The sequence below is a fragment of the Ipomoea triloba genome, chromosome 15 (assembly GCF_003576645.1).
Source record: "Ipomoea triloba cultivar NCNSP0323 chromosome 15, ASM357664v1".
Lineage (NCBI taxonomy): Eukaryota > Viridiplantae > Streptophyta > Magnoliopsida > Solanales > Convolvulaceae > Ipomoea > Ipomoea triloba.
This window is the reverse complement of record NC_044930.1, coordinates 9,106,848-9,122,226: the sequence shown is the minus strand read 5'-3', so window position 1 is coordinate 9,122,226 and position 15,379 is coordinate 9,106,848. Positions and strand designations below refer to the sequence as shown.

At 33.3% G+C, this 15,379-nt stretch overlaps 2 protein-coding genes, 1 long non-coding RNA gene and 1 other non-coding gene across 4 annotated transcripts; 3 read left to right on the top strand and 1 right to left on the bottom strand.

Moving 5' to 3' along the window:
• Positions 1-377: 377 nt before the first annotated feature.
• On the bottom strand, positions 378-2,252 carry LOC116005649. The gene is made up of 2 exons (XM_031245895.1): positions 2,224-2,252; positions 378-942 (listed from the first exon to the last, which is right to left on the bottom strand). Exons 1-2 carry the CDS (start codon positions 2,250-2,252, stop codon positions 378-380), a joined length of 594 nt encoding a protein of 197 aa, XP_031101755.1.
• A 136-nt stretch (positions 2,253-2,388) lies between these two features.
• On the top strand, positions 2,389-3,958 carry LOC116006155. Its single transcript, XM_031246439.1, has 2 exons — positions 2,389-2,662; positions 2,756-3,958. The coding sequence occupies exon 2, from the start codon at positions 2,841-2,843 to the stop codon at positions 3,744-3,746; it is 906 nt and encodes a 301-aa protein (XP_031102299.1). The 5' UTR covers positions 2,389-2,662; positions 2,756-2,840; the 3' UTR covers positions 3,747-3,958.
• A 2,313-nt stretch (positions 3,959-6,271) lies between these two features.
• Positions 6,272-6,965, top strand: LOC116006156. Its single transcript, XR_004095064.1, has 2 exons — positions 6,272-6,412; positions 6,512-6,965. It is a non-coding gene; the product is annotated as an uncharacterized LOC116006156 (long non-coding RNA).
• Positions 6,966-11,722: 4,757 nt separating this feature from the next.
• TRNAM-CAU lies at positions 11,723-11,796 on the top strand. Its single transcript has one exon. It is a non-coding gene; the product is annotated as a tRNA-Met (tRNA).
• Positions 11,797-15,379: the final 3,583 nt, after the last annotated feature.

Genomic DNA, 15,379 nt, shown 5'->3' with positions numbered 1-15,379 from the left:
TTCCAAGCAAGTCGATCATAAGCCTTCTCAAAGTCTAGCTTAATTGCCATAAGCCCTGTAGCACCACGCTTAGTACGCATGGTATGTAATACCTCCTGATAGATGAGAACATTATCGGAAATCTGCCGACCAGGGACAAAGGAACTCTGAAAAGGACCCACCAGACTATGTAGAATGCGTTTCAGACGATTCGTAATGGTCTTGGTGATAATCTTATACCTTACATTACATAAACTGATCGGCCTGAATTGCTTAACCGACTCTGGGGATCGAACTTTGGGAATAAGGACAAGAAGAGTATCATTAAGACCTTCAGGCAGGCTACCCGAGTGTACAGCCGCCCTGACAAGCTCAAACACATTAGCACCTACCATGTGCTACAGATGCTGATAAAAGCCAGCATGTAACCCGTCAGGCCTAGGTGCCTTGAAAGGTGCCATATCAAAAAGAGCACAACGGACTTCCTCCTGGGTTAAAGGCGAGTTAAACCACCGCCAATCCTCCTGACTAACCGACGGGAACTCACCCTCCAAAAGAGTCACGTCCCGAATTGCGGAATCATTAGTATATAGCCCAATAAAATAATTTCGAACATGACGTTGGAGAATAACCTGGTCACTCATCCACTCCCCTTCCTCATTCCGAAGGCAGACAACTGTATTCCGCGCCTTCCGAATTGATGCTGCCGCATGGTAATACTTCGTATTCCTATCCCCGGAAACAATCCACTCCTCTCTCGATCTTTGAAACCACAAGAGTTCCTCCTGGTATAGAGTGTCTTGATATTCCGCAGTAAGCTTATGTTCGAGTTTGGACAGCCCACCATGATAGCGGAGAGCGAGCCGACGTTGTACCCCACCTAGACAAGCAAGAAGAGTTCTTTTACGTTTGTGAATACTGCCGAAGACCGTTGAGTTCCAAACGGAAAGAGCGGCAGTTACACTGGATATATTAGTACAATTTTTATTAATTAATGTTAATATTTAGAAAATTATGTAATTTTACAATTTTCTCATCTCATAAACAATAATTTGATAGACTTACTTTTGAAAAAATAGTTATTTCTGTGACATTGTTTATGTGTATTTTCTTAAGTAAAAGAAAATTAAAATTGTAAAATTACCATATTATTCTAAAAATTAAAGTTAACTAAAAGAAACTTTTAGTTATATTTTTGAGTACACTATCTGTTCAATATACTTTCTTTATCAATTGTAGTTCAAATAGTCAATACCCGACCACCGAAGTTTAATCCTATAACCTTCCTCAAGAAAAGTCACAAAGGTGCCAATTGAACACAAGAGGCTTGGCAAAGAAAATTGTATAAGAAAACAAAATATGACCAGCATAGTAGTGAGATTAAATGTAGTCAAATTAAAATTTAATGACTTAATGTAATAATACCATGAAAATTGTGGGGTAAAATAAAATTTGTTATTCATCCAAAATTTTAAATATTGTCTCATTTTACCTGTATTGTTTACTAATCATTTGTCAAATCAACTATTTATTCTTTGTGTATTTTTAAAGTATTTTATTTATTTTTAATTTATTTTTGTGTGTTTCATACTATTTTTAATGTAATTTATAAATATATATGATGGATAATATACTAGGCCTGGACTACATGGACCGGCCCAAGAAAGCAATTGGATCAAGAAAGCCCAATAAGGACCCTTAATACAAAGTTACAGAAGATTTCGATAAGGATTGGACTTAGCACTTGTAATGTTAGCAAGATTAGGGCTTATTAGTTATAATGTAACAGGACTCCCAATATGGGGCGATCCAGGATTCTTATTCCTTATAGGACTCTAGACCCAAAATATGCATAAATATACCCTCCACCCATGGAGAAAGGGAAGCAATCCTGAGCAATACAATACTTATATTCTCTCGTTATATTTTCCTACATATTTTTTATATTCTCGCTATTCTAACAGGTAGTGTTGACTTGCCTTTGACTACTCAGAAGTCATAAAACCAACAATATAAATTTTGTATATTAATATAAATAAAAGTTAATATTATAAAAAAATTGAATTAAAAATAAATTGAGTTCGACACATATAACGAGGTTGAGGGAGTAATATTTTTGAGCAGGTGAAGAAAAAGATGACACGCTACACCAAATAAACAAGAAACAGTTTCTAACTAAACCAGCAACCTTTTATAGAGACACCCTGTCGCTATTACATTATGATGATATTTGCTTTTTCTTACGTCCATTTCTTAATTCCATCTGTCACCATCTGTAAATGTATTTGCTTCGTATTTATATACATGTATATATGTATGTGTGTATTTGCATTTGCATACATATATGTATAAGCATCTTGTATGTATTATGTAGTGACAGTGAAATGAGTCTGAGTAGTCTACTTTTTGTCTGCTTCTCTCTCTCTCTCTCTCCTCATCTCTCTTAATCAATTTCTTTACCCCTTTTTTCTGTTTTAAATTCTACACAGAATACTTTCCCCAAATTTGTCTGTAATTTAGAGGGCCTATCCTCCTTTCTCCTGAACTCCAAATTACTGGGCTTGAGCTCCCAATTCCCAAATGCCTCTCAAAGACATCATCTTTGGATAAAATCAAGACTTTCTTGAAGAACTTGAAGGCATTTTCCGATGTGGGTCGCTGTTATTTTGACTGGATAGTCGAGGTATGTAGCTTTCTGATGCATTCAATTGAAGGTGAGCTTTTCTGATTCTGAACCAATTTTAAAACCACGATTTTTTTTAATTTTTTTTTAAAGAATTGAAGAAGCCAAATCTTTTGTGCATAAATCAGTGGGGAGAAAGGGGAAGAAAAGAGGAAAAAGTGTTGAAAGGCATTAAGAAATGAGGGATTTCCCTTCTTGTTTTGGGGAAACTGGTGTTCAAGTTGCTGATTTTTCATCATCAAGTGCTAATAATAAAGCTGCTGCTCAAAATTTGGCGACTTGTATATATCAGTGTAGATTGCGTGGGAAATCTTGGCTGCTAAACGTTACATGGAGTAAGAATTTGATGGGGCAGGGCCTTAGTGTGGGGATTGATGATAACACCAACCAGTGCCTATGTAAGGTTGATATAAAGCCATGGTTGTTCTCTAGGAAGAAAGGTTCAAAGACTTTAGAAGCATATTCTTGTAAGATTGATGTGTATTGGGACCTTTCATCAGCTAAATTTGGATCTGGCCCGGAGCCGTTGCAAGGATTCTATGTGTGTATTGTCTTTGAAAGGCAAATGCTTCTGCTTCTCGGTGACATGATAAAAGAAGCTCTGAAGAAAACAGGTGCTTCCCCTGCTGCTTCTGGTGCTGTTTTTATTGCCAAGAGAGAGCACATATTTGGCAAGAAGATTTTTGGAACAAAGGCTCAGTTTTGTGATAATGGTCAAATCCATGATCTCATTATTGAATGTGATACAAGTGGCAGCAGTGACCCGTACCTTGTGATCCGTGTGGATAGTAAGCCAATGATGAAGGTGAAGCGGCTTCACTGGAAATTTCGGGGCAATCATACCATCTTGATTGATGGCCTTGAGGTAGAAGTGTTTTGGGATGTCCATAATTGGCTTTTTGGTACAACTTTTGGGAATGCAGTATTCATGTTTAAGACTAGTCATTCAGCTGAGAAATTGTGGGCTAGTCAGCCTCTTTGTGATCCCCAGACACAGCATTGGTCCTGGTCACAGAGATTCCGGGAATCCCAGTCGCCTAGTCTTGATTTCTCACTGTTTTTGTATGCTTGGAAGAACGAATAGGGGATTCAGGGATTCAACCTTGACTTGCTAACATTATACTTGTAGTGAGTTGTCATTTATTGAGTATGTAATTTGATTTATACTTCATTTTAAACTTTATCGTTTTGTCATATATTCAATTTCTCAATTAGTTCAAAGAGATCAGATACAGAGACATTTTTTCATGGTTTACTTGTAAATTATTTAATTGAAGTTTTTGTTCATTTGCCTAATTCCTTTGGAAAATTATAGTAAATTATTTCATTGTGGAAATTGCAAAGGTTTCGTTGTATGTATTGGCAGCCAATTTAGAGTCTGAATTCTAAACAATGCTTGTCATACGACTCATTTCAAGGAAATCATCATTCTCACACTCTCTTTGGTGTCAACACTACAGGCTGTAATTTCCCGCTTTCAACTTATTCTTTATGTTTAAGTAATACCAATCACTTACTTCCTTTTTCAATTGAGCTAATTATAAGCTGTCTATCACCATTCTGTGATCTTTTCCTGCAGATTTATGTTGGAAGGCTCAAAAAATCATGAAGAAATCCGCACTAAGTGAAGCGATTGTTATGGATTTCGGTATGATTTTGACTTCTTTACTTTGCCTAAATTAATATAGTTCAGACTACCATGTGTGTGTGTATAGTATAGATTAACTTCTGCCTGTGAATTTATTGAAGAATAGCCTTAATTGATGCCTGGTTAGAAAGAATTTTATTTATCCTAAGTCATTTCCATGATGTTCAGCACACTGTAGGATTCTGAATGGTCCATTGTGTCTGGTTCAAGTGTTCTAGGTGTTGGTTGATTGTTAGGAGTAAATCAATGCAACTTCCAAGACAAATTAACTGTTCTTTGCATAATTCTACTAGAGTGCAATTCAACTTAAGCTGCCATTCTTCTTGGATATTGTGCAATACGTCCACTTCATCCTGAGAAGAAAATGAAGGTTTAGTAGCAGATTGCGCTAGGCCACACCAATGCTCCTTAGGTGTTTGGTGTATTTTAAGGGAGTTGGGATTAGGTAGTGGAGCCTAACCTAATCATAAAAGTTGAAACTATAAGTTAAAGAAGGCGATAATCTCAACGTTTATGATTAAAAATGTGCTATTTATTTAGCCTGCACCTTGTTTATGGTGAAATGCTAAACTTAAGTGGAGTTGTTCTATAGATTTCATCGCAAGAACAGCGCTTTAAAATTTGTCCTTGTCTTAAGGAGTGATGAGCTCCAGGATATTTTAGTATAAAAAGTGTTGTGATATGTCGTCTAATCAATTTTGAATGTAGAAGCTCTTGGATTGGCATTTGTAATTATTGAAAGCTTTTTTGTTGTTAATATATTTTAATTAGAGGTCCATAAAATGAATGAAGTTATGCAAGTTTGTTTTCTTTACAAACTTCAGATCATTACAACTTCAAAGTCTGTATTAGGTCTCTGTTTATCTGTTATTTTCTTTGTCTGCAAATTTTCATGTAGAGGATTAGCTAGAAACCGAGAACCAATATCCACCATTGATACATGTCATATATTAATGGTGATTAACCACCATGTCAGGTCCTGGTCAACAAAACTGGGCCTAGGCAAGAAAAATCGAGCTGAAAGTGAATGAAAGATTACAGTTATAGTCTACTGTGTTATAGTAGAGATCTCTTTACTACGGCAAATTATTGTGTGGACTGTGGACCACGGTTTAAAACGACATCGTTTTGATGTTAAAGAAAGAAAGAAAGAAAAATTACTTGCTTCACACACGTGTTAGAATAATGAACATTTTTGGGTAAGATAGTGTATTTTATAAGTTAGAATAATTTCTTTATGTGTTAGAATAATGTACTTTATATGTGTTAGAATAAAGAAATTTCTGGAGTAAGATAATGCATTTTATGAATTAAAATAATGGACTTTATGTGTTAGAATGATGTATTTTATGAGTTAGAATAATGTATTTTATGTGTTTTTGAATCGCGGTGTGGACTACGGTCCACGCAATAATGATTGGTTATAGTAGATCTCTTTACTACATGGGACCATTTTCTACAGTTCCAACATTTATTTCAATATGCATTAGTGTCTTGGCTTATTTAATGGGGGGTCATCATCAAGGCCACAATACTAACTTGAGTCATGGTTCATGCTTCTTGTAAATTGCAAACTGTGTTATTTCCATATGGCAGGTGGAAGGCGATCAATATTCTTCGGGTACTGGAAATCATTTTATTATGAAGAGTTAATTTCAATTTTGGTCATAGATTTATAGAATTATAGGTGTCATCCCACTTTTAGTCCTTAAGAGTTAGAATAGGACAAAGCTGATCATAAGATGCTTTACTATGCTTGCAATCTGAATCCATTGGTTGTGACAACCAGTGACATTTCGATTCAGACAACAAAATGCTGTTTTTTTTTTTCAGTGCTCATAAATTTTAGACTTTTCTCTTTTAGCAGCATCTATGTCTCTGTTAGCAGCATTAATATATTATGTTAGAGTGCTTTTTTTTCTCTTTGATGCTGAGAAGTTGCTTTGTATTTATCTGCTCTAAAAAGCAGGAGAAGCAGCAAAACGAATAAAACTTCATGCTCGATTTTCTCTCTTTTCTAATTTGACTTGCCCAGCCTGGCTTCCCATAGTTGTAGGCAAGAGCACGGGATCCTCGTGCTGGTTTTGCACAGTCGCCATCTGGTATTGTCTATATCTCACATTCCCACCTATGCACCACATTTGCCATTTGTACATTTTTTGTGGGCAATAGTTTCCTGTAATGTCTATTTTTTGTGGCAGAAGTTTGTTACCTGATTTTGGCCGCTGCAGCTAATGCACCAAAAAGGAGAGGAGTCTGGCAGTATAAACAGACATATATTAGGACCATCAGTGTTACTGTGTTGTCTTTGCCCCTGGAAGATCTTGGTCCCCAAACCATACAAAATTGGTGGTCCAATTGTTTATATGCTACTCAGTTTAACAGTATATACACACATCAAAGAAGAATTATATTGCAAATTAAGAGGAGAAATGGTACCCTTCTTAATTACATATTGACGAGCTAATATAATACTCAAAATAGTCATTAACTATGGTGGTTTTTCTCGATTTAGTCTCATTCGACTATTGTGACATAATTGAGTCCCAGAGATTTGTGACTTTGCTCGTTGTAGTAATCCGTTTGCCTTCCCATCCATTTGATGTTAAATCTGTGAGAGTAAATGTGTAATTTTCATATTCCATCTTTCTTTCACTCCCACGCTGTTGATCAGCTTCCATTAGCTTTCTGGAATTGACTTTCGAAGGGCAACCTTAGCTTCTTGAAAGCGTATCGAGGGTATCTACATATGCTTCATCTTAATCTGCTGAGTCAAAATTCTCTTCATCCTTCATTTGGGCTGCCAAAACTCCCTAGTTTGTTTATCTTCTTGTTCAAAGGCTGGAAATGTTGCGATTCACGAGGAAGGCTTTCCGTTTCACTCTTTGCAATAGTTGGACTTTCAGGAGCTTTGTTAAAGCTCTTTGTAATGATCTCAGAGGTTGCCAAGGGAATTGGGTAGCAGCAAAACGGTGTCGTGGGAAGAGGTGGTTAGTGTCTTCAGGCTCGTTCCTATCATTTTATAGGCCCGGGGCATAGCATAAAAAATGGGCCTTATATGAAATTAATTTATATATGCGTAAGGAAAAAAAAAAAACTAATGACAAATAACTTGAAATAAGATTTACACGTTTTTAACAATTTTGCATACACAATAATAATAATGAAAACAACTCTAGATGCATGCTGATTTCAAAAAAAAAAAAAAAAAAAAAAAAAACTCTAGATGCATGCTTTCATTAGTTATGAATGAATTTTTCTTTGTTGGCTTAAAAAATACAAAATATTCAATATTTGCATATGTGTCTTCATAAATAAAGAATTACAGTTAATAAAAACGAATAAACAATTTAAAATCAAATAAACTTATAGACAATCACATTGTTATTATAATAAATAATAAAATAATTATTAATAATAATTATAAAACACAACTTACAAAAAAGAGTAGAGCATGAAATCTTAATTACTTGGAGCAATAAATCAAAATACTTTAAAACGTAATAAATGGTATTCGTAACAAAATATAAAACATGATTAATTGGATAAAATAGTTTGAATAGAAAACACATTATAAATCACACATATTCTCTATTGATATCATATATATAAATAATTTTCTTTTAGTAAGATCAATTTCAAATTTTTTTATAGATTAATATGAATACAATGAGTCAATGACACATAATAGAACTTCTAAACTACATTGACTAGATAATTCATAAAAAAATAAACTTATCTTTTAAAATTATTTCATAACTAAATCACAAAATATATTACATATACATAAATCGTTATAAAGTTCACAAAATAACACATGTTCTAAATATTAATAAATTACTCGAATATAAATATATTCAAAATTTGATATGAATCACAGATCAATCTATATTATAAATCTCATTATAATTATAGAAATGTAAAATAATCACATAGTTACAACTCAAAAAATACAATTAGAAATAGAAATAAATTCCATATGTTATAATTTGAATAGTATAAAATATTTTCAAATTCATCTTCTAAAGAGTATGGAGGGAAAATTAAATTTCATAAGTTATAATTTTATTTTAATTTTAATACTATATATAATATCTCTAAATTTGTCTTGGGAGGAAAAATTTAAAATATCCATGGGAGTTCAAAAATTTAAAGTATAAAATGAAACATATGTAGCCATAAGGTTTTGACCCCATGACCTCAACATTGTAGGCAATAAGTCCCACCAACTAAGCTAAATCAAATTTGATTTACTTAAATGTATATTAAATACTTATACCTAAAACTTTATAGTATATATATATATATATATATAAAGTAGTGGGCTAGGGTGGGCCCCTTTCAAGCGTGGGCCCTGGGCAAGGGCCCAGCCCGCCCTTGCCCAGGGACGGGCCTGAGTGTCTTGAATAAGAGTCCTCAGACGTCTTCGTTTAAAGAAATCAGTTGGACAGCCGTCAGCAAAAGTCCTACGACGTCGTATTGCATTGTGAGTCAATGACGGTACCTAGGTTACGTTGTTTTGACGGACGGAATTATATCATTAATAATATTAATAATAATATTATTATTACAACTAATAACTTCATATATCATTAATAATAATAATAACACTACATGCCATGCATAATGCTCCAAGTGATATCCTAATTCGTACTACATGGATCAAACAACAACAACAATAAGGTCATTTCTATTTGTGGGTTTTAATGCGATTTTGGAATAATAAAAATTTGGGGGTAGTTTTTATTATTATTATTATTATTATTATTATTATTATTATTATTTTTTAACAAATGTGGTGAAGATATTTTGATGATTTTTTCTCCGGCAAGGGGGGAGATTTTGGCAGTCCTGTTGGCCCCACTGTAAATACCTTTTTTTTATTTTGTTTTGTTTTTTTTCCTTTTCTTTTTTTTTTTTTCCTCCACCCCTAGTTTCTCTTTCCTAATCACACCTAAAAACACTCCTCAAAACTACACCAAAGCAACTTCAAACTCGGTGCGAACGTGCAATCGGTCAAAAAAAAAACTAGCAAGTCGCGTTGACGGGTGGCTGGCCGACCAAACCGTGTAGTCGTTCGGACGATCAGGGAGACAACAACATCAACCGGTTGGCATCAACACCAGAGATCAACAAGAAATTAAAAACAACAACAATGCAGCAACAAAGAAACATCATCAAATTGGGAGTTCGACCCGCGTGGTCGATTGGCCAAATCAAGCAGCAGCAGCGGACCTGATGATCGACTTGCTCGTACAGGCAGTCGATGCAATCGATCACGGGTTCCCGGTCCGACGACACTTGAAATTGGCCGGTCAATTGGGAAAAGAGAGCAGTACGCGACACAAAAAAAAAGAAAAAAAGAATGGAGCAGTGAAGACATTTGGCTTTTGATCGGCCGGCAGGCATGGTCGCCCGATCAGGGAAAGCGATCAACGCAACCTCAACAACAACAATGAATTCGAATGATCCGTTGTTTCGATTGGTCAATCGGGGAATAATGGATAACAACAATGAATCACATCAGCCGCAATAACAGAGCAATAACATCATAATTGTACACGCAATCGGCCAAGCCTTAAAAAAAAAAAAGAAGCAAATCGTAAGTGGACAATTGGTGGTCTGTTGACCGAAGAAGAAGAAGAAAAAAAAAGTAGAGCAGCAAATATCAAGAGACCGACCTGCCAAGTGGTGTGATTATCCAGCCGGCCGGAAGGGAAAACAACCAAGCAACAATTAGCAGTAGCTGGTCAGTCAAGTACGAATAGTAGCGAGAAAACAACACAATACGAAGAAGAAGAAGAAAAAGAAAGGGAGAGAAAGAAACGACACCTATGTAGCCGCAGTCGGAGCATGTGGCGTGGGGTAACGTTTCGTGCGTGATCTCCTGGACAACCGGACGGTTCGTTGTGAGGAGGCGGTCGACCAAAATACGCTCGAGACAAAACCATGGCATTATCCCTACCAAAAGAGGCACGTGAAGGGGCCGGTGGGCAAATGTGCGGTCGGCCGATCGGGGTTGCAAGGATGGAGCAATAAGAATTTGCATACATACATATTAATAAATATTATTGTATATACAATGTATTACACAATCATATAAGAAAATGCGTCTAATTAGAGTTTAAAATCACATATACAAAATTTAAAATTTACATTTTTTAATTTCTAAGTATAATTTTCTTAGTTATTATTCATATCATTAGAATTATAATATATATGAAATATGATTAGGAATAATTCAATTTAATTATGTAAAATTTTCTATATAAATTTATCTAAATATATACATGATTAGAGATTATATTAACCATACAAAATTTTAATTTTAATTTTGTATGCTATGATAATAGATACTTGACTAAATATATGAAAATTCAATCATATTATTATATTGTACATTTTAATATATTTTTATTTTTTAAATTCGTTAATTAAATTCATAATAACAAAAAAAATTTCGTGCATTGCACGAGTAAAACACAGTAATAATAACAACAATGATTATAATAATAATAATAATAATAATAATAATAATAATAATTATTATTATTATTATTATTATTATTATTATTATTATACAGGAGCGAAACAATCAACCTATTGATATTGGAAGACCCAACAGCTTCTTCCAATCGATCATTTCTGGGTCCAGTGGAATTCATAGGTATAGGAAGAAACCCTGTCAAATATAGGTTTTTTCTTTCGACCATATTTCGATTGTTAATACGATATATAAGTACCGCTACTACAAAGAGTATTACTCCCCTGATCGTGAAAGATCGATTGCTTGTTGAACCCTGGAAATTGCGTGAAAGTAGAATACTAAAAATTCGTGGGTCAAAGAGTTTTAGAAAACGTTCTTGGTGGAAAAAAATGTGAATAAAGGATCCCACTGAATTGAATTGGGTCCACGAATCTAAGAAATAGTGAGAATTCTTTATCTCTCTCATTATCTCTCTCAATTCGAAAATACAGAACTTGATTTGTCTTTTTTGCACCTTGATTTGTCTTTTTTGCATTAGGTTCACCCCCGAGATTTCATCTCATTTTGATTTTGATTCTTCTTTTATGTTATTTTAATTTAAATGATTTTATGTTATTTTCATTTGACTTATTTTATGTTATTTTAATTTAAATGATTTTATGTTATTTTCATTTGATTCTTCTTTTATGTTATTTTAATTTAAATGATTTTATGTTATTTTCATTTGATTCTTCTTTATGTTATTTTAATTTAAATGATTTATGTTATTTTCATTTGACTTATTTTATGTTATTTTAATTTAAATGATTTTATGTTATTTTCATTTGACCTCTTTTATGTTATTTTAATTTAAATGATTTTATGTTATTTTCATTTGACTTATTTTTTATATTGGATTGGCACCGTGGACAAGGGTCCCTGTTAAGCATCCATGGCTGAGTGGTGAAAGCGCCCAACTCATAATTGGCGAAGTCGTAGGTTCAATTCCTACTGGATGCACGCAATCAGGACCTTGGAATCTCATCCATACATAACGAATTGATGTCACATAACACAATTCAGATCCATATCATAACATATCTATCTATATTTTTTTTAATAGATGATAGATATATATGTATGATAGATATATATGAACAGTAAGAACTAGCATTCTTATTGAGACTTGAACTCAGAAGGAAGAAAATATGCATGCTGATTTCAAAAAAAAAAAAAAAAAAAAAAAAAAACTCTAGATGCATGCTGATTTCAAAAAAAAAAAAAAAAAAAAAAAACTCTAGATGCATGCTTTCATTAGTTATGAATGAATTTTTCTTTGTTGGCTTAAAAAATACAAAATATTCAATATTTGCATATGTGTCTTCATAAATAAAGAATTACAGTTAATAAAAACGAATAAACAATTTAAAATCAAATAAGCTTATAGACAATCACATTGTTATTATAATAAATAATAAAATAATTATTAATAATAATTATAAAACACAACTTACAAAAAAGAGTAGAGCAAAATCTTAATTACTTGGAGCAATAAATCAAAATACTTTAAAACGTATAAATGGTATTCGTAACAAAATATAAACATGATTAATTGGATAAAATAGTTTGAATAGAAAACACATTATATCACACATATTCTCTATTGATATCATATTATAAATAATTTTCTTTTAGTAAGATCAATTTCAAATTTTTTTATAGATTAATATGAATACAATGAGTCAATGACACATAATAGAACTTCTAAACTACATTGACTAGATAATTCATAAAAAAATAAACTATCTTTTAAAATTATTTCATAACTAAATCACAAAATATATTACATATACATAAATCGTTATAAAGTTCACAAAATAACACATGTTCTAAATATTAATAAATTACTCGAATATAAATATATTCAAAATTTGATATGAATCACAGATCAATCTATATTATAAATCTCATTATAATTATAGAAATGTAAAATAATCACATAGTTACAACTCAAAAAAATACAATTAGAAATAGAAATAAATTCCATATGTTATAATTTGAATAGTATAAAATATTTTCAAATTCATCTTCTAAAGAGTATGGAGGGAAAATTAAATTTCATAAGTTATAATTTTATTTTAATTTTAATACTATATATAATATCTCTAAATTTGTCTTGGGAGGAAAATTTAAAATATCCATGGGAGTTCAAAAATTTAAAGTATAAAATGAAACATATGTAGCCATAAGGTTTTGACCCCATGACCTCAACATTGTAGGCAATAAGTCCCACCAACTAAGCTAAATCAAATTTATTTACTTAAATGTATATTAAATACTTATACCTAAAACTTTATAGTATATATATATATATATATATAAGTAGTGGGCTAGGGTGGGCCCCTTTCAAGCGTGGGCCTGGGCAAGGCCCAGCCCGCCCTTGCCCAGGGACGGGCCTGAGTGTCTTGAATAAGAGTCCTCAGACGTCTTCGTTTAAAGAAATCAGTTGGACAGCCGTCAGCAAAAGTCCTACGACGTCGTATTGCATTGTGAGTCAATGACGGTACCTAGGTTACGTTGTTTGACGGACGGAATTATATCATTAATAATATTAATAATAATATTATTATTACAACTAATAACTTCATATATCATTAATAATAATAATAACACTACATGCCATGCATAATGCTCCAAGTGATATCCTAATTCGTACTACATGGATCAAACACAACAACAATAAGGTCATTTCTATTTGTGGGTTTTAATGCGATTTGGAATAAAAAATTTGGGGTAGTTTTTATTATATTATTATTATTATTATTATTATTATTATTATTTTTTAACAAATGTGGTGAAGATATTTTGATGATTTTTTCCCGGCAAGGGGGGAGATTTTGGCAGTCCTGTTGCCCCACTGTAAATACCTTTTTTTTATTTTGTTTTGTTTTTTTCCTTTTCTTTTTTTTTTTTTCCTCCACCCCTAGTTTCTCTTTCCTAATCACACCTAAAAACACTCCTCAAAACTACACCAAAGCAACTTCAAACTCGGTGCGAACGTGCAATCGGTCAAAAAAAAAACTAGCAAGTCGCGTTGACGGGTGGCTGGCCGACCAAACCGTGTAGTCGTTCGGACGATCAGGGGGAGACAACAACATCAACCGGTTGGCATCAACACCAGAGATCAACAAGAAATTAAAACAACAACATGCAGCAACAAAGAACATCATCAAATGGGAGTTCGACCCGCGTGGTCGATGGCCAAATCAAGCAGCAGCAGCGACCTGATGATCGACTTGCTCGTACAGGCAGTCGATGCAATCGATCACGGGTTCCCGGTCCGACGACACTTGAAATTGGCCGGTCAATTGGGAAAAGAGAGCAGTACGCGACACAAAAAAAAAGAAAAAGAATGAGCAGTGAAGACATTTGGCTTTTGATCGGCCGGCAGGCATGGTCGCCCGATCAGGGAAAGCGATCAACGCAACCTCAACAACAACAATGAATTCGAATGATCCGTTGTTTCGATTGGTCAATCGGGAATAATGGATAACAACAATGAATCACATCAGCCGCAATAACAGAGCAATAACATCATAATTGTACACGCAATCGGCCAAGCCTTAAAAAAAAAAAGAAGCAAATCGTAAGTGGACAATTGGTGGTCTGTTGACCGAAGAAGAAGAAGAAAAAAAAAGTAGAGCAGCAAATATCAAGAGACCGACCTGCCAAGTGGTGTGATTATCCAGCCGGCCGGAAGGGAAAACAACCAAGCAACAATTAGCAGTAGCTGGTCAGTCAAGTACGAATAGTAGCGAGAAAACAACACAATACGAAGAAGAAGAAGAAAAAGAAAGGGAGAGAAAGAAACGACACCTATGTAGCCGCAGTCGGAGCATGTGGCGTGGGTAACGTTTCGTGCGTGATCTCCTGGACAACCGGACGGTTCGTTGTGAGGAGGCGGTCGACCAAAATACGCTCGAGACAAAACCATGGCATTATCCCTACCAAAGAGGGCACGTGAAGGGGCCGGTGGGCAAATGTGCGGTCGGCCCGATCGGGTTGCAAGGATGGAGCAATAAGAATTTGCATACATACATATTAATAAATATTATTGTATATACAATGTATTACACAATCATATAAGAAAATGCGTCTAATTAGAGTTTAAAATCACATAAAAAATTTAAAATTTACATTTTTAATTTCTAAGTATAATTCTTAGTTATTATCATATCATTAGATTATAATATATATGAAATATGATTAGGAATAATCAATTTAATTATGTAAAATTTTCTATATAATTATCTAAATATATACATGATTAGAGATTATATTAACCATACAAAATTTTAATTTTAATTTGTATGCTATGATAATAGATACTTGACTAAATATATGAAAATTCAATCATATTATTATATTGTACATTTTAATATATTTTATTTTTAAATTCGTTAATTAAATTCATAATAACAAAAAAAATTTCGTGCATTGCACGAGTAAAACACAGTAATAATAACACAATGATTATAATAATAATAATAATATAATAATAATAATAATATATTATTATTATTATTATTATTATTATTATTAT

Bases quoted from the DNA above. Each gene is read 5' to 3' on its own strand.
- LOC116006155 (XM_031246439.1), top strand. From the start codon at position 2,841: ATGAGGGATTTCCCTTCTTGTTTTGGGGAAACTGGTGTTCAAGTTGCT.
- LOC116005649 (XM_031245895.1), bottom strand. From the start codon at position 2,252: ATGGTGACAGATGGAATTAAGAAATGGAC. The intron at 943-2,223 runs GTAAGAAAAAGC...TAATATATCCAG, and splicing joins GATGGAATTAAGAAATGGAC to TGTAACTGCCGCTCTTTCCG.